The 22,209-nt window shown below is 45.7% G+C and overlaps 1 protein-coding gene across 5 annotated transcripts in view; it reads right to left on the reverse strand.

Annotated features, from left to right (window-relative positions):
* The window catches only part of LOC133363794 (alpha-2-macroglobulin-like protein 1), a 178,864-nt gene that overhangs the window by 25,493 nt on the left and 131,162 nt on the right, over positions 1 to 22,209 (reverse strand). For all 5 annotated transcript variants that reach the window (XM_061583281.1, XM_061583270.1, XM_061583261.1 and 2 more), the window contains exons 27-32: positions 13,410 to 13,566; positions 9,757 to 9,831; positions 7,269 to 7,431; positions 6,149 to 6,309; positions 3,722 to 3,937; positions 1,509 to 1,630 (exon numbers count right to left, since the gene is read on the reverse strand). In XM_061583281.1, the coding sequence (XP_061439265.1) occupies positions 1,509 to 1,630; positions 3,722 to 3,937; positions 6,149 to 6,309; positions 7,269 to 7,431; positions 9,757 to 9,831; positions 13,410 to 13,566 (894 nt within the window). The remainder of the gene's footprint in view (positions 1 to 1,508; positions 1,631 to 3,721; positions 3,938 to 6,148; positions 6,310 to 7,268; positions 7,432 to 9,756; positions 9,832 to 13,409; positions 13,567 to 22,209) is intronic.

The raw sequence follows: 22,209 nt of genomic DNA on the forward strand, positions 1-22,209 counted from the left end.
CGGAGGGTGATGACAAGATCTAGGGCCTTCTCAGTGGTGGCCCCCGAACTATGGAACAGTCTCCCTGAGGAAGTACGCCTGGCGCCGACTCTGCTCTCCTTCCGGCGCCAGGTCAAAACCTTCCTATTCTCTGAAGCATTTTAAGTTACACTGATTTAATTTTAAAAATGTTTATTGTGTTGGATTGTTGCTTGTATTTTAGTATTGTTTTGTTATTTATTGTATTTTTATGCTGTTTTATGTTCACCGCCCAGAGAGCTATTGCTAGTCGGGCGGTATATAAATTTAATAAATAAATAAAATAAATAAATAAAATAAAAGGCAAAGTGAGGACTATCAGATGACAAACTGAATATGGAAACCATGGATTATCCCACTCTGTTTGGATAAGCCCTATGTTTAGGGCACCTTTTCTAGCCCCTTCCCCATACGGGGTGAGCAGAGTGGATCCTGAATAGGACTGCTCAGTCGTGGATACAGCTGCCGAACTACTCAACTGCCTCGGTCCTTGAGCCAGGATGACTGAGTCTGTATCCACCGCCCATGTGCCAGTCCATGACTAGGGGCTTCTGGATTTCACAGTCCTGCCCCTGTTGCCATTCACTGATCGCCACAGGACTTTTGTTTTATTTTAGTTGGAAGACGCCTGGGTGTGAATTCGTTTATGTGGGGAGGTTGGCGCACAACGATCAACACACAATCTTGACAGAAAAAGGCTTTGATCCAATGACATGGATACCACAATGATTGGAAGTCTTTTATCTGCTGCAGCCTTCATCCGCCTTCACAGCCGTTGTAACATACACATTATTATCCTCCGCCTGTTCTGCCATTGAGGACTTTCTTGGATCGTTCTTTGTCTGGTTCCTCTCCCTTGACCTTACCGCCATGGGTGACCCTGCTGGGAGTACATGACTCCCGACAGCATCACTCACAGGGTTCATTGGAATACGCAAGCCCACTCACCACTGCAAGGTGACGATCCAGCAAGGGGCACCCTGAGGTGTAGGAGAATATGAATGCTGACAGTTTCTCCATCACAGAGGACACTGATGTCCCCCTAACCCAGTCTCCCCAATATTCCTTTTGGAATTGTGTGCTATTTTTTTTACAGAAACCCAGAAAGACTAACAATGAAGACTGGATTATAGAACAGATCCTGGCACAGATACTTTGTATTTAGAAACAGTACAAAATGATGAGATAACACTGAACTACATGAATTGCAAAATGTTATAGTTCTCTGAGCTCAAGAAGAAAAATAAAATAAAATAAAATAAACAGGCAGCCAGTGTCCATGAACTCCATTATGTCTATTAGCTTAGCTATAGACAGTGCTTCTGAACCTGGGGCCCCAGGGGAACTCCAGCTAGGGGCAGGGTGGGATGTTGAATTTATTTTTATAACTGACATGAAACTATTCATACGTTCCCAAAACCTCACAAGTTGCTTCCCAAGAATTGTAATTTTGGAGTTCCTCAAGAATCAGCTTAGCAAAAGTACTGTACCTTACTTGGAGGAGGATATCAAAATGTTCTTTGGAAGCCTGGTTGCATTCCTTTGGTGATGTCTCTACGCTCAAAGCAAAAGCTTCAGACTGTGGAGGTGCTTCATGATATCGAAGAATAGTCTATGTGGGAGAAAAAAACTGCTGTATTCTGAGCTGCTGATATCTTCTGGGTAACAGTTGTTGCTCAAAATGAAAGCCTATGAGGTGCTGACAAACTGCGGCTTCAGAGCTGAAAATGCCACCTGAGGAATCTTGACTGGCCCAGAGTTACCCATCCTCTTGCATCATTTGATTAGCTTTCTTGGGACAGGGTTTTTCTGCCCCAAATGGTGTGGATGGGCAAGGTAGGCTCTTCCTAGTCATACAAACCTATGGCATAGGTGGGAAGGGCAAGAAGGGATGTGTCTGCTACAGTGGTGTTTTAAGTGTAGATTACTACTCTTGTGGGCTAGATCAGGTCTCCATCTAGTGATTTCTCCCATTTGTATACCAGCAATTGTATTTCCTAATGACTATATAATTGCCTGTCACTGTCAAAAATGGGGTAAGTCACATAAATGGGACCTACAACAAAATATTGCAGTGTGGAGTGCTTCTGTCCGTGGTACCAGCCAGCCATGCTCTCTTCCAGAATAGTCTATTTCAGTCCATTTCTGAGTGCCAGATGCTGGTTATGACCTATAAAGCCCTAAAGAGCTCAGGGCTGGTATACTTAAAGGGCCATCTCCCTTTCTATGAATCTGCCCGTCCCTTTAAGAACAGCGGTTGCTCTTGTGCATGCCATTGCTTTCTGAGGCAATGCACAAGAGGGCTTTCCCTGTATGCAGACCTCCCTGCCCCAGGAGGTTAGATTATCTCCCTCTATTCGTGTTCTGCAAGCATTTGAAAGGATTCCTCTTTTAAAGAAGATTTGTATTTTGTTTCTGTTTAATGTACTGGTCGTGCTACTCTATGCTTTGCTTTTTTATTGATTGAGATTCTGGTTGTTTTTATTTTATGTTTGCATCTATATAAGCCACTTTGAGCACTTCTTTGTGAGAGGAAAAGTAGGATAATAAACCTTTTCAATAAATAAAATCCTCACTCCCCACCCACCCCATTTTCTGTTCTCTCCCAGCAGTCAGCCTGCAACCTGTGCCCAATGAGCATGCTCAGTCCTCCTCATGGCCTGTGTTGGGGGATCTTCTCCTCTTAGAGGTTTTTTCCTAACACACACACACACACTTCTGCAAAACTTGCGGTGTGCCCAAACACACAGATACCTTCCGCTTGAGTGTGGGTGGTGCTGTTTTGCATTGGTTCTCAGAGCATGAGTTTGCTATTAGTAAATAGTATTTATATAGTACCTTCAAGAGCAAATAGCCGCCAAAGGGGAAATTTCTGGCCACAGACTGGCACAAGGCCCTTATCTGGACTGAGGGGACATTCTGGATTGATATTGTGACTGTTTTTCTTTGGAATAAAAGTTATCAATGGAGATAGTCATCTGCCCACCCACAACAAAATTGCCCAAAAACAATGCTATATCATAAAGTAGTGCTGTACCTGTGGCGCACTCTGCCCCAGGAACTCTCACAGGCTCTTAGGAGAAGCCAAACCACTGCATGAAGTGGAGACAAGCCCCCCCCCTCTCTTTTGGTAAAAGAAGAGGGGGGAACCCAGCCATTTTGTCTTTAAAGGTAAGGCCACACCCCCACACCCCAAAATTCTACCTGAATTGTGCCACATCCCCACCTCATGAAAATAATATTCAGCCCAACATCACTATTCGTATATATCATATGGGACAATCAATAAGTGTTCCATCACCTCATGTTCACCAGGTAGGATGTTGAACCTCTTGATGACTAGGCATTGATCAAGTTATGCTCTGTTTGTCTAGTTCTTTATGCTATTGGCTGTGCTTACACCCATGACAAGAACCTCCAGCTGCTAATTATGTACTATTGCATACCAAGGAGCTGTTTTTCCCTTCAAACTTGCTACAGTCAGTATGTTTTATTGTCTGTTACCCAGGTATGGCAAACATGAATTCTCTGTTCATTTTCTCAGAGTTGCTCAGGATCCAAGACACCCCTAGCCATTTTCTCTCCTGGGCCAATCTCAAAAGAGAGGCTGCCAAAGTCTGTGCTTCAATTCCACTCCCTGTGGATCAAAGGCAAGACTTGTTTTTACCTTTGTTCCTTCCCCCTTACGATTTCTCTGGCTCACCTGCATGTAGACGCAGCCATTCCCCGACACCTCCACACTGTATTGACCAGGAACCTCTGGGAGAGAGGCTTGTTGCAGCACCAGCCGGTTCTTCTTGTCCACATGGAAGTCATGTTGGAAGCCCTCACTGGATTTTACCAGCACTTTTACATCTTCTGTCTCACGATAGGTCAAGGCTGCATATGCGGACAAAGCCTGCAGAGCAAGCACTGTGTTCTAGTGGGGAAAGCCAACAGTCATCTCAGGTGTGATGTGGAGCAGAAGGAGCAGAAGAGATCGACAAGGCACATTTAAACACATATTGAGATCTTGTCATTGAATATATTTTGACCTGGCATCGGGACATAGTTTGGTGCTAACGGAACAAGCGTGAGAAGCCTTGGGCTCATAAACATACACACACATATGTACATGGAGATTAAAAACATCTGATCTTAGTTTTGTCCAAATAGGAAAGCTATGATTTGTATGGAAGCCAATATTACAAACAAGGATCAAACCTGGTTTGGAAATCAAGGTGCACCAAAACTAAAGAAGAGCTATTTTGCTCAAAACATATCAGGTGCAATCTGGAGTGGATTTTACAATAATTTTTTTTCTCAGTACTTTTGGTACGGTTAGCTGGATCCAGGAGATGGTAAAGTCCATTCTCCTTAAAGGATACATTAGTTTGACTGATCCTGAAAAAAACTTCCAGAATATTTTAACTACTATAGACTGGTGACTAATACCCCCTTTCTGGGGAAGGAGATCAAGCGAGCTCAACTCCAGACACTCTTAGATGAAACTGATTTTCTAGATCCATTTCAATTGGAGTCTAGGCCTGTTTGGCACTGAAACTGCTTTGGTCTCTCTGAAACATTCCTCAGTCACTCTGTGAGATGATTATTACCAAGAGAGAGACAAAGTGAGTACAACCTTGTTGATTCTCCTGGAAATCTCAGCAGCTTTTGATAGGTCTGAGTTGTCTGTAGGCAGCACTGCTTTTCCGGGGCACCACTCAGACATAGACAGCTATTTCCAGTAGGTGGTGCTAGGGGATATCTACTCATATTCTTGGTATTAATGGTCTGCAGTCCCACAGTGTCCTATTTTATCCCCTGTGTTGTTGAACATCTAAATGAAACCACCAAGTGTGGTCATCCAGGGATTGCCACCAAGTGTGGTCATCCAGGGTTTGGGGTGCAATATTATCAGTATACAGATACACAGTAGGAAAGGGAGATTGCCTCGGAAGTGCTTGGGGGAGAGAGAAGAGATTAACAGTTTATTGCATCCAAACTAAATAATTTAGGGTTCCCAACACCATGCTCAAGACCACCCTTCCACAAACCACTGTCCCCCAGATGTTGTTGGACTCCAACTCCCATCAGCTCCAGTCAGCATGGCTGCTGGTTATGGATGATGGGTGTTGCAGTCCAAAACATCTTTCGGTCACCAAGCTATGGAGGGCTGCTCCAGATCATTAGCTCAACCAGGGATTGTGTTAATCAGTGGGGTGGACAATATACCAACAGGATCCCTAGTTTGTTCCTATTACCCAGCAACAGGAACAAACAGGAAAGGCAACCTGCCTAGTGGGCAAGATGGAATTTTACGAATCACAGGAGCTCTACCTCCCTGCCCACCAGCCTTATGCTGACACAGCACCAGACCTTCTCCCTGAGCCAGGTCTCATGCAAAGGCTGGCCCTTTCATGAAGGACTAAGGCCTGGGTCAATGTTTTGTTGAAGACCAATCGGGTGTTCTTAGGGAAGGTAAAAGACTAACAAGGGATCCAAGGTTGAAGGCCATGGATCAGAAGGGAGAACAATAAAAGCACAAGTACATGTAGCTGAAACAAAATGTAAGAACATGCACCTGTACCTACTCAAATGTCATCCCTCTTACTTTGTCTGGCCTCTGCTTTTCCTCCCTTCCCTACTTTCTTTTCATCTCCCTCTGCCAAGGGTTAGATTTTTGGAGCAGGGTCTTCAACTTTGCTTTGTTGTGTCATTCTGAAGAGTGCCATGTAGCATTGATGGCACTACACAGACTATTACTGTCATTAACCAACAATAGCAAATTTTTATCCACCACGTCTTGCTCCTACCAAACCATTGCAGTCATTAAACATAGTGAGCTTCGTATGATGGATTTCTTGTTGCTGAAAATCCACTTAAACATTAACCCTTTGCTAGAATGTGCGTTCCAAGGGGCATATTCAGGGTTGACTTCAAAGAACATAGTGCATGCCCCCTAAGTATTTCCCACTTCCCTAGCTTTTAGGCACAGTACATTCAGGTGGATTAAATCCTTGCTCATTTATCCTTTCCATCCCTTTGCTCCACCAAGCTAGTTTTTTTTCTGAAGTCACCCCTGCATTCAGTACACTCAAATAGCAATATCTGGTAACCCCCTCTCCCTCAGGGAAGCTGCTGATGTTACCTGTGTAGATGTAAAGCCCCCATAAGGGTTCTGTAGCTTGGTGAGAGTAGGCACAATCTTAGATGCATAGTTGATGTCATCTGTGGACACCTCTGGTGTCGAAAGGACAGCCAACAAAAAGTAGGCTGTGGTCTCCATATCTGACAAGGATACAGTTCCTTCTATAGAGGGAGAAGCAAAGAGTGGAGCTGAATTTAATTCTTTATAGAATAAAAAAGCCACCACTGATGGCACATTTCACCTTCTCCAGAGCAATCCTTAGAGCAGGAAAAGTATTTTGCTTTACCAAGCTGTTCTACCCTGTACCCTTGGATACTTTCCTTTTCCAAGCAGTAAAGAATACCATGTGCCAGAGATAGGAGCACACAGGGAAGGGAAGAGATTTAAGGCTTCCCATCCCAGCAACCAGCTCAGTAAAAACTGCCCTGCTCACCCAGTGCATCAATTAACATTAGAAAAAAGGCTCCCACTGGTGTCTATGGTAGGTTTTTTCCTAGTGATAATTGCCACAGTATATGTGCGTGATTTTCACTGAGACTGCAGCTATGGCAAGAAGGCTTAAACCTCCCCATACACTGCAATACTGATAACATCCCCTGCTTCCCTTTTAAAAAATAACAATGCGATTTCTGAGTTGTTACATCACATGTAGTCAGGCCCAGGGACAATTCAGACTTGTCTTCCGCAGTAAGACATTTTGGGCAGAGTGGACCTTGAATCTGGGGTCTGGAAATCCCAGCAGATCCATGCAATCCCAAAGTGGCCAGAAAATGATATATGGCTTATATCTGTATAACCCTGTATGACGCTGTCTGAAAAACAGGAATACTGACAGATCTCAGAAGATTATCGTAAGGAAAAACAAGATGAAGAGTAGAAAGCATATGAAAGCACCATATCAATGAGGTGTTTATATAAACCTAGTAATTGGGGAGAAGTAATTTTGGCTCACAGACACAAAGAAACACCTGAGTTGACATATTTATTTAGGAACAATAGCAGCTAGTGAGGTACTCAGAATTCAGCCCAACATCCTTAGCAGAAAAAGTTGGTACTCTAGAAGAGGCAAAACGGCAGCCTCTAGAACCAAGATTATATTGAATGAAATCAGCCTTCCTACCTGTTTTGTCGGCCTGCTCATCTAAGTCTTTCAGGAGGCTTTGTCGTGTCTCTCTATCCCCAGCCATTGTGAAGACGTAAGCCAACAAGGCCTTAGGATAGGCATCGTGCACAGAACTTAAGTTCTTCTTCAGGCAAAGCAAGGCATCATCTACCATTGTACCCTTTAACACAATTTTTAAAAGACTTTGTTAGACTGCTGAGCAAGATGTGATCCCATTTGAAGAGAATGGCAGGGGAACATCTCACCAAAGTATAGTCCCCCAGGAGTCCTTGGGGGAAGCCATGACACCTAAAGTGGCCTAATACAGAATCAGCAGGATGTGCAGCTGTTCCTTATTCAGCCAGAAGGTGGAGATTACCTGGTTCCTCTTTCTGTTCCAGACTGCAAAGAATGCCCTTCTAGCATCTGGATGCAAGGTAACTGAAGCATACACAAAAGACTTGGCAAGGAGTGGTATTTTACCACACATCAGGTGCAGACATGTGGTCAATGTGTACCCATTACCTGCCACTACCACAGTTTTGTATCAGCCGGAGGTCCACATTCCTCACAACTTCCACACACACAATCAGGTAACCTTCCTGGTAGACTGTGGGAATGCTGTGGACATAATATATCTTGACTTCAGCAAAGCTTTTAACAAAGTACGCCATGATATTCTGATTAACAGGCTCGCTAAATGTGGGCTGAAAGGAACAACTATCAGGTGGATCCACAGCTGGCTACAGAAGCACACTCAAAGAATGCTTATCAGTGATTCCTTCTCATACTGGGGGGAGGTAATGAGCAGGGAACTTCAGGGCTCGCTCCTAGGCTCAGTTTTCTTCAACTTTTTTATTAATGAGTTGGATGAGGAAGTGCAGGGAATGCTTATCAAATTTGCAGATGATACAAAAATATGCAGATGATAGAAATTGGAGGACAGAAACAAAATTCAAAGAGATCTTGATAGCCTGGAGCATTGAGCTGAAAACAACAGAATGAAATTTAACAGGGATAAGTGCAAAGTTCTACACCTAGGAAAAAGAAACCAAATATACAGTTATAAGATGGGGTATACTTGGCTCAGCAATACTACATGTGAGAAGGATCTTGGGATTGTTGTTAATCAAAAGCTGAATATGAGCCAACACTGGATGTGACTACAAGAGAGACAAATGCTGTTTTAGGCTGCATTAACAGAACTATAGTTTCCAAATTGCGTGAAGCACTAGTTCCCTTCTATTCGGCACTGGTTAGGCTTCATCTTGGGTACTGCGTCCAGTTCTGCACACCGGACTTTAAGAAGGATGCAGAGTAACTGGAACAGGTTCAGAGGAGGGCACCAAGGATGATCAGGGGACTGGAAACAAAGCCCTGTGAAGAGAGACTGAAAGAACTGGGTGTGTTTAGCCTGGAGAAGAGAAGACTGAGGGGAGATACGATAGCACTGTGTAGGCCAAGATCTCTTTTCGATCGTCCCAGAGCGCAGAATTTGGAATAATGGACTCAAGTTACAGGAAGCCAAATTTCAACTAAACATTATGAAAAACCTCCTAACTCTTACAGCAGTATGACAATGGAACCAATTATCTAGGGTGCTGGTGGGCTCTCCAACACTGGAAGCATTCGAGAGGCAGCTGGACAGCCACCTGTCAGATATGCTTTAACTTGGATTCCTGCATTGAGCAGGAGGTTGGCCTCAATGGCCTTTTAGGCCCCTTCCATCTCTACTATTCTGTGATTCTATGAACCTTCTGCATGCCAGCAGTGATCATGGGCAGAACAATGGATATGACCTTTGTGAAGTGGGCTACATTCCAGCCACATAAAAGTCAGGTTTCTATGCGCACATCTCTCCATCCAGAGCAGCAAGAGGCATTATTGCAGTGTGAGGGGCACATTCCAGCCAGGGAAAAGAGCTCGAATAGGGTACATTATAGAGCCAGTGAGGGGCATGGCCTGGGAAGAATCTGGAAGGCCAGGCAAAGAGGCCTGGAAGTTCCCCTGCCCCTGTAATGAACCATTTATGACACATGGTGGCAAACTAGCCATACATATGTACTCTGAGACCAGATCCAGCTCATGGTTGCCAGGGGCCATCTTTGCCTTATTCTCTGTTTAGATCTACTGGTGCAAAAAACGTGGAAGTCAATGCTCTTGAAGCCCATCTTTGCTAAAGAGGGGAGGAGGTACAGAGGGGACTTTTAGAGAAGCAATAGGGTGTAATAGGGTGCTTACCCAAGCACTCCCACATAAATGAAGAGAGCAACAGTCAGGAGAAGTGGCTGCAGGAGCAAAGTAGCAGGGGAGGGGAGCCTGACCGCTTCTTTTCCCTTTAAAGCTCTCTTGCATCCTGTCCTTGCATTCACATTACTCAGCAAACACTGAGTCGGTAGTTCTGTCCTGAATGTCAAAGTTGTCCAGAAGGCAGAACTTGGGAATGGCAGGACTGGTGGGGGATCACAAGACTCTGTGGAAAGACGAAGTCTAACAGAGCACTTACATTCTTCTGCAGGTGGAGCTCCAGCAATGAGGCAGCAATGTAAGCTGTCAGTGAAATACCATCATCCACGCCACCCTGAGGGAAAAAAGAAGAGTCGAGCCAGGAAACTGCAGGCACTTCCAGACAGTTGCTATTTTTGAGTGGGATTCTATCACACCCAGGAAGATTCAGATGCAATCCAAGCTGATTTTATGCTCTTGGGCAACAAGCCTGCTTCCCCCCCAAAACGGGACCTTTTGCAATAAGGAAGGTGGCAAGAAAATGCAATGGGAACTGTGGAATAACAATTACCTGATGCGACATTCAATAACCTCCCTGCAAATAAATGAATGCTCAAACAGCCAACATCATCGAACCTCCTTGCAAACTCTGTGCAAAGAAATCAAAATGGATGCTGAACAAGCAGGTCAGCTGGAAGCAACCTATGAGAACTCATTTCCACAGAGTCTGGAAGACATTTCTCAAATGCAATGACAGGAATCTATACTAAGAACACCAACTGCCAAGCAATCTCTTCCTCTCCAGGCTTTAACTGTAAACTCAAACTGCCCATGCTGTTAATTTCCAATCCGCCCACTTTTGAGGATCCAGACAAGTTTCTTTAAATTCTGTTTTGCTCTACACACTCAAGTGAGCTCAGAAAAAGTAATACATTCACTCAGGCTCTACATCAGTGGTTCTCAAACTTTTTTGGTTCATGGCACACTGTACAACATACAAAACTTTTCTGGTGCACTTCATGTACAAAATTTAGCGAGAGAGAGAGAGAGATATCATGGATGTAATAAATCTCGTGTCATGGCCCCGTCAGAGGACTCATCAGACGAGGATGATTCAGGAGTAACAGCAGCAGACCCAGAAGGAGAAACTGAGGAAACTCCTGAGAACCCAGCTCCTCCTCCCCCTCAGCTGCAGAGCACCCCAGGCACAGCTGAAGCCCTTCAGCCAGACGCAGACAGTGAACAGGATACTCCCCCTCACCTGCAGAACGTAGACAGCAGAAGGTCAGGCAGAAGAGGGGCAGGCCTGTCCCCTTAAGGCCAAAACGCTGAGGGCTCACACCTGCTGACAAACCTGCTCCTTAAAAGACAAACCTTGGGTTCAGCTTGTCCGTGACTACAACGTCAGGCGTGGCTTCGTGTGTTTCCAGATTTCCTGAACCTGATCTTGGACTGACCCTTTAGCACTTGAACCCGGACCTCTACTGACCTCGCTTCTGGACTTCTGACTTGGCATGTAAGCTTGGAAAGGGCCTTGCCCTTATCACGCTTCATCCTTGTAGCCTGGCAGATTTATGACCAAGCTGCCAGCTAAGGACTTTCCCGCCCTGGTAAATACCCAGGAATTTCCCGCCCCACCTGCACTGCTGTCTCAGTGCAGAGCTGACATCTCTTTACAAATGGGTTTCTTCTCATTTTTAAAATATACTTCCATAATATTCACGGCACACCTAGTCACAGCGCACTGTTTGAGAATCACTGCTCTAAATAATCAACAATTTAAAGGCAAAACTGCTGGCCTCCTTCTGGAACTCAGTCAGGATGCACTCAGTCAGGGCTCATCCAAACGGAGCAGGATAATCCACGTTTTCCATATCCAGTTCGTCATCTGACAGTCCTCACTTTGCCCGTTTGTTCGCTCTTTCCCAATAAAAAAACCCGCTTCTTTGTGTCCACACACGCAGCGAGAGGACCCGTACTTCTTCTCGCTTTTTCCCAGCTCTGCCCATAACACTCCCCCTATCAGCCAATTGGTCCGCAAAAATATGACATATGCTCCTCTCCCCCTTTGCAACAAAGCACAACAAGGCGCATGCACTTGAATGTACGAGCACAAAAGTTTGAATTTCCTGATGGTTTGGTAGTAGTGGCTGTAATGGAGTTCCTTGTCACTCATCACCCTGGAGCAGCGCCAGCCGGGGGGGTGTCTCCAGGTGCCCCTGACCATCCAGGGGGATTGTGGGCAGTGCAAGGGATCAGCGCTTGTAATCTCCCGGCAAATCCCCCCATAACCCTTGGGCTCATTCACTGCAGGGTTCAGCCCCGGACCGTTATACAGCTCGGCGGCAGGAATGCTGCCCCTGAGGGAAGCAAACAGCCCCCCCCCACAGGTGGCCGCTCTTGGCTCGGGCAGGGAATGCAGGCAAACAACCCCACGTGCTGCTGTGTCAATCTGCGCTGAAGCGACCAGCACAGGCTTTGTGGTGTTCCCTCTGATAAAAGAAACATGCAAACCACTTATATGCCTATAATTCCTGTGTTTTTGTTTGTTTGTATTTGCAATATTTTGCAAAACCGACTGTATGCTTTTCTACCTTTACGCATATTAACATTTCTGGAGATACACATGATTACAATTCCACTTATTTCTCCAGAACAGCAAGTAACGATGTGTCATGTCTAGGAAGGTAGACCACCAGACTCTATGGTTACGGGTGGCTGAGATGCTCTAGCAAACCACTTATATGCCAATAATTCCTGTGGGTTTTTTGCTTGTATTTGTGATATTTCACAAAAGCGACTGTATGCTTTTCAGCTCAGCTGGGCTGCAGAGAACCTGCAGGCTGTGGTTGAAATTGACAAGACTCAAAGAGAGTAGCCTTGCAGGCAGGAAAGCGAAATTGACTAAGGGCGCGCGAGTGTCTGTATGTAATCCAAGAGGAAAGCCTCTATTTCTCTTCTCCCTCCCTCTCCCTCGACTCTGGATGCCTGGAAGCAAAGACCAAGAAGGGCATTTGATGCCCTGGAAGCAAAGACCAAGACGGGCATTGTTCAAGAAGGGCATTTGATGCGGGGGTGAGGGGTGGGAGGTGGAGGTTAGGCAAAGATAAATATTTTCTCCCCCCAACACCACACCTTTGCTCTGATAGGTTCCTTTTTCCCTGGCTTTCCCCTGACATTCGCAGTGGAACAGTGGAACAGTGGAAATACGTGATTGGCTGAGAATGAGGGAAGGGATACGGGGATACGGGGAACCACCCAAGAACCGCCCATCAAATGCCCACAGCTGTAAAGTCTGCGGTATAGCATCCGAGTGCCTGAAGGTACAGTGGATGATTCCCGGTTTAAAAAAGCAAATCGCATGATTTGCGTTATTGCAGGAGCGGATTTAACCACGTGAAAATGCGGAAAAGCGCACGGCGTCATATGGACGACCGAAAAATAATGAAAACACAAAGCGATCATGTCACACATTTTACAGTCGTCTGGATGAGCCCTCAGACAGGATATCATTCATACTATTAGTAATCACATGATTCCCCGCCCCCAGCAACTATAGGTCCCCAATCTGGATTGGGATCCTGGCAGGAGGTAGGGAGATTTAATCCTTTGTATCTCCTCCCTGCCCACTGCAGACTAACCTTGATCAAAGCCTCACCTGCTACTTACATCTGAAAGAATATTTCCACTGGGGTAAATGAGGGCTTTTCTTCCAATGTAAACAGGACTGGGGAGCCTGATACAGATGGAGCCCCCAGCAGGAGCAAAAGGTTAAAAAGCACCCCCTTCCCTCCCCCCACCAGGATCCCAACTTTTCATGCTATCACTAGTTGTGTGACTTCTAGTTTGGCCCACCGAGGCATCCAATGTGATGTTGCGATATAGCAGAATCCACTGTTCTACATTGTTCACAGTAATTCACACTATCCATACCTTCACGGCATTGTTGAAGACCCTTCCCACATTTTCAAAGCAGCCACTGGGAAGTTGGTGTTGTCTCAGCCAGCCTACAGCATCCTCAATGTGCTGCTCATCAACATAGATATAGGACTTTAAACGTCCAAAAGCCTTCGCCACAGAAGCTGTCAGCCTATGGAATTGAAGCAAGAACAAAAAAGGCAATGAGGTGCATTTAGCCTCAGAATCAGGAATGCTCATGTCCCATTATTTCCCACTTTGGTCTTCTTCTGCACTGTCACTGTCCCAGTTCTGATCTGTGTGCCTTTCCTATTTGTTTCTCTTGTAAGACCTATAGGCCCTTTGTTACCTGTAAAATAGCACTGAATTTATTTCCTAAAAGGAAAAAAGGGGAGTGGAATATTAAAAGTAATATATTTTTATGAAATGAAATGCTGCTACATTATCATAACCTCCCCTTAATCTCTTTGACTCTGGTCTCCCATTTCCTCACCTTCACCCATTCACATCCATCAAGCACTCTGCTGCCACAATGATTACACTCTCTCGTCACTCTGACCATGCGACTCCCCTCATTGTATCCCTTCATTGGCTTCCCATCCACTCATGGATCCTGAATGAGCTTCATGCCCTAAGTTTCACAGCCTCCATAGCCTTGCTGCCCCTTATCACTCTGGTTATTTCCCTTCCTGTATCCAGCTCTTCCACCCTCAGCTACCCAAAGGTCTCCTGCTCCCTGAAACAACTCCACACATTTTCCCTTGCTAACCCCTTATGTCTGGAACACCTCCATGCCACCTCCCTGATTTACTTTGAGGCTGTGAGCACACTAGTCAACTACAGCAAAGCATTTCCATTAGCTACTCCTGCAGGGGGAACAGGTTGATCTGCCGATCAGTTGCAAAATTTCTTTGAAGCAAATGTTTAAAAAACCACACTCAAGCAGATCCCATCAGGTTTTACAGTAAAAAGGGGCGGGATTTGTCTAGTATTGTGTGCCTGTTTTCAGAAAAGAGAGGTAGAGGCACACTGGAACCAGAAGAATCGTGAGTCAGAGTCTACCCAGAGTCTCTCCTGAAAACTCACCTTTTCCAGGAAGCCTTGAGATCATCTCTCTAGTGTAACGAAGCCAAAGTAGGTGTAGCTGAAGTAAACACATATTCATTCTCTGCCTACCCATGCCTCCATTGCCACCCCTACCTTTCTTCTGCTGCTTCCCCATGTCTGTTTTAAACTTTGGGGACAAAGACCTTTTTTTCCTGTTCTAGGGTCGTGTAGTGGTTAGAGTGTTGGCCTAGGACCTGGGAGACCAGGGTTCGAATCCACACTCAGCCATGAAGCCCAGACTTTAGGCCAGTCACAGTCTCAGTCTAACCTACCTCACAGGCTGATTGTGAGAATAAAATGGAGAGGGAGGAGAACCATGTATGACACCTTGGTGGGATATAAACAAAATGTAATGTAAAGCGCCCTGTGCATAGCTGGCCCTATATAAATAATAAATAACATAAAAATATAAAGAAAGAAAGGGAGGAGGGGAAAAAAGGAAGCCAATAATTAGAGCCCATTTTCCTGCAGGGAACAGGAACAATCTAATCCATTATTATCATTGTTCTAAATCCATGGCAATTAAGAGGCAATTCATTGGTTTTTCACCAATAATGCTGGCAGTTCCTAACAGGAAACAATGAAAGTGACAGAAGCTGTAAGAAAGAGCCATGGGATTGACTTCTGAATAAACACAATTTAAATATCTTGGTCACAAGGATAGGCAATGCTATATAATAAAATACTCCATTAAGTGTCATTTGAAATCTCCACTTTAATTTCAATTCCAGCTGATTCCAGAAAGACAATGTCCCTGTAGCACTAAATGTCCCTAGCGTAAAAGCAATCTGTTACTCAAATATATCTGAATTGTAGAAGCATATTTTCCAGATTCCTGACTAGGCTATACTATATAGCATTTTTATAGCATTTGAGCAATCAAAGAGTTTTACATCTTAATTAGTACAACAATCCTGCTGGGTAAACTAATACTATCATTCCCATATGGGGGCTGAAGTGGAGAGAGAGTGGCTTGCTTAGGATCATCTAGTAAGTTCGTCCCTGTGATGAGGTCCTCCCAACTCACACACTAAACCAGTTCTCATCTTTATATGAGACTAAGCCTAAGTATATACAGAACTCAAAAGATTGTGCTATTTACCCCTGCCTCTGTTGTTTTGCCTGTGTTGGATTACAGATTGTTAAATTCCTCAGGGCAGGCACACTGATAGTGCCATAGAAACAAAACAACAACAAAAGAGACAAACTCAAGAAGCAGTTTGGTTTTGCTTCTCCTGAAAAAAAGGCCACAGAAGACTTCTATCCAAAGAAATTGATAGTAGGCTTACAGTAATTAGTGGCAAATTTAGAAGTCCAGGTTCCCTTCATAATAGTCACACCACACTCCCTCACAGCCATGTCCCCTTCTAACATCTTATGCAATTTTCTAAGATTATTTTATTTATTGGATTTATATCGTGCTCTTCCTCCCGAAGAAGCCTAGGATGGCAATACAATAAAATTGTATTTTAAACAAGCTTTCAGTCTCTGCGATTAATAAGTGAGTTGTTTGGACACCAGGAATCTCAGTGGTCCTAAAGAGTTGCTGTTTCACCCTCTCCTGCACTTAGCTAGTGGCTTCTGTCTCCTTGTAATCTCCATTTGAAATCAGGTATAATAAATAATAAATAATAAAATTTTATTTGTTAGTCGCCTATCTGTCCGAATTAACGGACACTCTAGGCGACTTACAGCAGCATGATAAAATACAATACACAATTCAAACACATTCATCAATTAAACACCTTGTACACCTTGTAAGTTATTTTCTGCATATTCTACTACACAGTAAGTATCCCTGGTATACACGTCTACTCAGAGAAGCAAGTATCTTGGTGTTTAATAGGACTTACTCCCAGTTAAGACAGCCTAAGATTTATTGTGCAGAAGGGGCAGATGAGGTTCATGGTGAAAGGGCCCCTTGTACACACAATCTGGGAGAAGTACACTTGAATACAATTGGGACTTATACATGCACCTAAACATACAATAATCATGCCATATCGGTTGAAGCCTGGAGATATAGAAAAAAAGTCCCTTCCTTTATAAAGATGCACCATTTTGGTTAAAGGAAGCAAAGTTTGATGCCTATGATACATGCACTAAGTTCTCCTTTGCAGCCATTCCATGCCTCCTTCTATATCTTCACAACAAGCCTGTGAGGTAGGTTGGCACCAAATAAGCTTCATGGTTGAGTGGGGATTTCAAATCCTTTTTGCTCAAAAATGAAAAAGAAAAAAAATCTGTAGTTATTATGAAGTATTAATAAATAAGTACAACAAATGAATCATAAGAACATAAGAACATAAGAACAGCCTGCTGGGTCAGGCCAGTGGCCCATCTAGTCCAGCATCCTGTTCTCACAGTGGCCAACCAGGTGCCCAGGGGAAGCCCGCAAGCAGGACCCGAGTGCAAGAACACTCTCCCCTCCTGAGGCTTCCAGCAACTGGTTTTCAGAAGCATGCTGCCTCTGACTAGGGTGGCACAGCACAGCCATCACGGCTAGTAGCCATTGATAGCCCTGTCCTCCATGAATTTGTCTAATCTTCTTTTAAAGCCGTCCAAGCTGGTGGCCATTACTGCATCTTGTGGGAGCAAATTCCATAGTTTAACTATGCGCTGAGTAAAGAAGTACTTCCTTTTGTCTATCCTGAATCTTCCAACATTCAGCTTCATTGAATGCCCACGAGTTCTAGTATTATGAGAGAGGGAGAAGAACTTTTCTCTATCCACTTTCTCAATGCCATGCATAATTTTATACACTTCTATCATGTCTCCTCTGACCCGCCTTTTCTCTAAACTAAAAAGCCCCAAATGCTGCAACCTTTCCTCGTAAGGGAGTCGCTCCATCCCCTTGATCATTCTGGTTGCCCTCTTCTGAACCTTTTCCAACTCTATAATATCCTTTTTCAGATGAGGCGACCAGAACTGTACACAGTATTCCAAATGCGGCCGCACCATAGATTTATACAACGGCATTATGATATCGGCTGTTTTATTTTCAATACCTTTCCTAATTATCGCTAGCATGGAATTTGCCTTTTTCACAGCTGCCGCACACTGGGTCGACATTTTCATCGTGCTGTCCACTACAACCCCGAGTACTCTCTCCTGGTCGGTCACCGCCAGTTCAGACCCCATGAGCGTATATGTGAAATTAAGATTTTTTGCTCCAATATGCATAATTTTACACTTGTTTATATTGAATTGCATTTGCCATTTTCCCGCCCATTCACTCAGTTTGGAGAGGTCGTTTTGGAGCTCTTCGCAATCCCTTTTTGTTTTAACAACCCTGAACAATTTAGTGTCGTCAGCAAACTTGGCCACTTCACTGCTCACTCCTAATTCTAGGTCATTAATGAACAAGTTGAAAAGTACAGGTCCCAATACCGATCCTTGAGGGACTCCACTTTCTACAGCCCTCCATTGGGAGAACTGTCCATTTATTCCTACTCTCTGCTTTCTGCTTCTTAACCAATTCCTTATCCACAAGAGGACCTCTCCTCGTATTCCATGACTGCTAAGCTTCCTCAGAAGCCTTTGGTGAGGTACCTTGTCAAACGCTTTTTGAAAGTCTAAGTACCGTATATTCTGGCGTATAAGACGACTGGGCGTATAAGACGACCCCCAACTTTTCCAGTTAAAATATAGAGTTTGGGATATACTCGCCGTATAAGACTACCCCTGCTTATGACATGCAAGCGATGTACCTTACCGGCGATTGGCTGGTTGTTGTATACAAAGCAGGGGATTTGAACCCCAGCCTTCCAGGTCTTAATCCAATTCTCTAACCACTATACCCCACTAGCATAAAATAAAACTCGGCATACATCCTAACCGCTACACCGCGCCACATAAAATGAAACAAAACCTAGCTAGGGGACAGGGTGGTACAGAGCGAAACAAGTGCCAGGGATAAGTTGGGTGTTTTTAAGCTCCACATCCTAAAAATGAGATTATGACATCAGCCTGTGCTGGCACCTTTTAACTTTGGAATAGTCTACTGCACAAAACACTAGTCCCTATGATTGCCATTGCTTCTTTTTAGCCTGCATCGCAGCCTCCCCTGCCCTGGTGCCCACCAGATGTTTCGGACTACAACTCCCAACTGTGCTGGCTGGGAGTGGTCGTGCAAAACATCTAGAGGGCCCTGGGTTGGCAGAGGGTGCTGTGCCCCAAACATTTCCATTTCCAGGCCGATTCTAACAGAACCACCACACTGCAAATTCAAACAGCTTAGCTTAAGAAAAAGCATACAGAATTGCCATGACTTTGCCCACATGCCCTGCATTTAAACACACACAGATGCAGCTTCCCCTGCCGCCTTCCAAGGTCTTAGCGATCAAGTTAGCTTGGACAGACCTAGCTGCAACAATTCTCTTTTCACAAACAAGGGGGGGGGGAAGACAAAAATAAATAACCAAGCCCAAAACACACACACAGGGGACAGAATAAGAATTGCTAACTTATTTCGGGGAGCTGCGGTGCATTCAATTTGCAAAAAAATGTATCTATAGTGGGTGGCAAAGATTTGGTGTAGGCCTCAAGAGGAGACGGGCACTTCCTGGATCTAACAGAGAGGGGGAAGGAAAGAAGAAATTGAGCCAGGGAGAATGCACACTTGGGGGAAGGTGGACTTAAAATATTCCACAGGGATGCAACATATTTTGGGAAGGCAAGCAGAAGCATCCCCCAATAAAAATAATAATAAAAAAGGGCTATCATGCACAAACATGGCTTTCAGGCACTGATGGGCGGTGGGGACACCATCCACAATCTTAGCTGAACAGGGCTAAACAAACAGAACATTGTCCCAACCACAATGGCCCAACCACCAGCAAAAACCAGAGAGATGACCCCTCCCCAGCTAGCACCAGTGTTGGACATTCAGGGGGCGGAGGGAGAAAAACATACATCATGCCTCCTATCTCCCCCTTTTTTTGGCTAAACATTTGTAGTCAGCTGCAAAGAACTCTTCCATTTCTCAAAACACCAAAGGCCTTTAACAAAAATCTGCTTCCCCATCCCAGAGAAACAACACAAGCTGGGAAGAAGGGGGGAGGCCGGGGTTCTCCCCCCAAAAAACCCCTAAGTTAAAAAAAAACTTTATCCAACCACAATCTTTTTCATATATATTTTTAAAAGATTTTTTTAAAAGGAAGAGAAAACAAAAGGGGGGGCTTATAGATTTGAAGGGAGGGGAGAAGACCTGGAAAGGACCCCACCCTCTATAGAATAGGATTTCTGAGAAACAGCATCAAAAAGGAGGGAAGGGAATGATCATTACTCTAATTTTCCAAGAAGAAAATGAACGCCAGTGTTGTTTCTGCAGCAATGAATCAGATCCGTGGGGGAGGGGGGGGCTGTGAATTTTCACTGCCCCCCCAAATCTCCTTATAAAAATTACCGTAGTCGGGGGCGGGGAATGCACAGCTCAAGGAACACACCCGGCCTCAAAGTAAGTTTAGCTATTAAAAGCAGCTTGCCCAGAGCTTCACGGCCACGATCCCACACACCTTTACTTGGAAGTAACCGCCCTTGAACATAGCGGGGCTTCCTTCCAAGTAGGCTGCAAAATCCTAAGCGTCTGGGGCGGGGGATCCCCCTTACCTCCGAGTAAACGTGCAGAGGGCTGGGCTGCTAACGGGATGAGTCGATGCGAAAAGTTCACCTTGGGAGGCGAGGGGGGGGGCTTCTTTACTTCCGAATAAAGGCGATTCCCGCCGGGCTTTGCTTGGGAGTGAAGAAGCCCCCGGGGGGCTTACTTTAGAGTAACGATGCAGCGGAACTGGGCGGCGCAAACTCTTTCGAGCATGAATTTCCTTGGGGAAAAAACGCCTAAGCGCTCCATGCAATCAAAAGCAGGACTGGACCCAACCTTGGCCACAAAGTAGGCCTGCTGAAATCAACAGGCACGGCCGGGCTCCGTTAGTTTCAGTGGGTCTCCTCTGGAGTAGAACTTTTCTGGAGGCCAGCCCGCAGCCAATCACACATTTCCCAACTCTAATTCGAGGGAGACCGCGTCACCCCAGCCATGCCTACTCGGAAGTAAGTCCTCTTGACTTTCACGGGGCTTACTCCCAGGTAAGTGGGGTCACGAGCGCCGCCCCAGTCAGGCTCAGAAGAGACAAACATTCACACACCCCATTTGAAACCGATGGGCTCAAGTCTACTCTAAAAGTAACTTGAATTTTCCCGTTAAAGGAAAGAAAAGAGACCGATCCAACTTAATATTTTGCTCACCCGATGAAGAAAGAGAAGATGGGGAGGGGGAAGGACGGAGGGGAAAAGGAAGGTCACCCCCCACTCACCCTCTCCGACCCCAAATGGCTTAAAAGAAACGTGCCTGGCGCAGACCCGTTGAAATTAACAAGTCTAGTCAGTTTCACCAGAGGAAGCAGAATTGCTCCGGACTAGCCTGCTTTGGCTAATCTTTTCCTGAACCCAAAACGGCATTGGAAGAAGGAAAGATTGGACAGGAGGGGGATGCTGAAGGAAGGAAAGTGGTGGGGGGGGAAGAGAGAGACTTGTTGCAAGGAGGAGAGAGCTCTAGTTCCTTACACTCACGTTTGGCAGGAAGTCAAATGGATATATAATATATATATTCCCCTTTCTTTCTCCGGCACCCGGTTTAATTGATTTTTTTTGCGGGGGGGAGGGATGAGGGAGGGTCTCTTCTGCGGCTTCCCACGCGGTGGCGGCGCTGCAATGGCACCTGAAATGCAGCGCCTCCGCCGCCTGCCCTCCGCGTAGCCCCGTCGAGAGGACCCAGGAGATCGGGGCTCCAATACCCCCTGCTGCTTTGCCAGGAGGCTCACCGGGGACCCTAAGTCGGGGCCCCCCTGCGGCCGCTGGATCACGCCCTTCGCCCAGCACCTGCCCTCCTCCCCGGGGCCAAGCAGACTTGGGCGCAGAAGGGCTTCCTTGGATCCAGCAGCGACCTCCAGCCATCTCGCCCGCCCCCGAGCTCCAGCCCCCGCATGCCGGGCCTGATGCAGCTGCGCTCGCTCGGCGGCGGCCCGAACAAGGAGCTCCGGCAACTTCTTCCCTGCCGCTCGGCAAGCCAGGGGCAGTAGGGAGCCAAGCGGCTGGGCTCCCTCGGGGCAGCCTTCGGGTATATGCAGGGAGGGGATGGAGGCGCCCCTTCCCCTCTAAGCCGTGACCATTGGCCGCTACTGCAGCTTTGTTGTGTCTCGGAAATGTTCCACGCCGCTCGCTGACCCTCCCCCCGGCCCCTCTGATTCAGCCCCGCCGTCCGTCCTCCCGCCCGCGTCATCCCGGCCAGGCCTCTGGCTCGGCAGCTATTTTTCAGCACCCGGCGTATAAGACGACCCCTGACTTTGGAGAAGATTTTCCGGGGTTAAAAAGTCATCTTATACGCCGGAATATACGGTACACTATGTCCACTGGATCACCTCTATCTATATGCTTGTTGACACTCTCAAAGAATTCTAATAGGTTACTGAGACAGGACTTTCCCTTGCAGAAGCCATGCTGGCTCTGCTTCAGCAAGGCTTGTTCTTCTATGTGCTTAGTTAATCTAGCTTTAATAATACTTTCTACCAGTTTTCCAGGGACAGAAGTTAAGGTAACTGGCCTGTAATTTCCGGGATCCCCTCTGGATCCCTTTTTGAAGATTGGCGTTACATTTGCCACTTTCCAGTCCTCAGGGACGGAGGAGGACCCGAGGGACAAGTTACATATTTTA

Source organism: Rhineura floridana, chromosome 1 (genome assembly GCF_030035675.1).
Source record: "Rhineura floridana isolate rRhiFlo1 chromosome 1, rRhiFlo1.hap2, whole genome shotgun sequence".
NCBI classification, from domain to species: domain Eukaryota; kingdom Metazoa; phylum Chordata; class Lepidosauria; order Squamata; family Rhineuridae; genus Rhineura; species Rhineura floridana.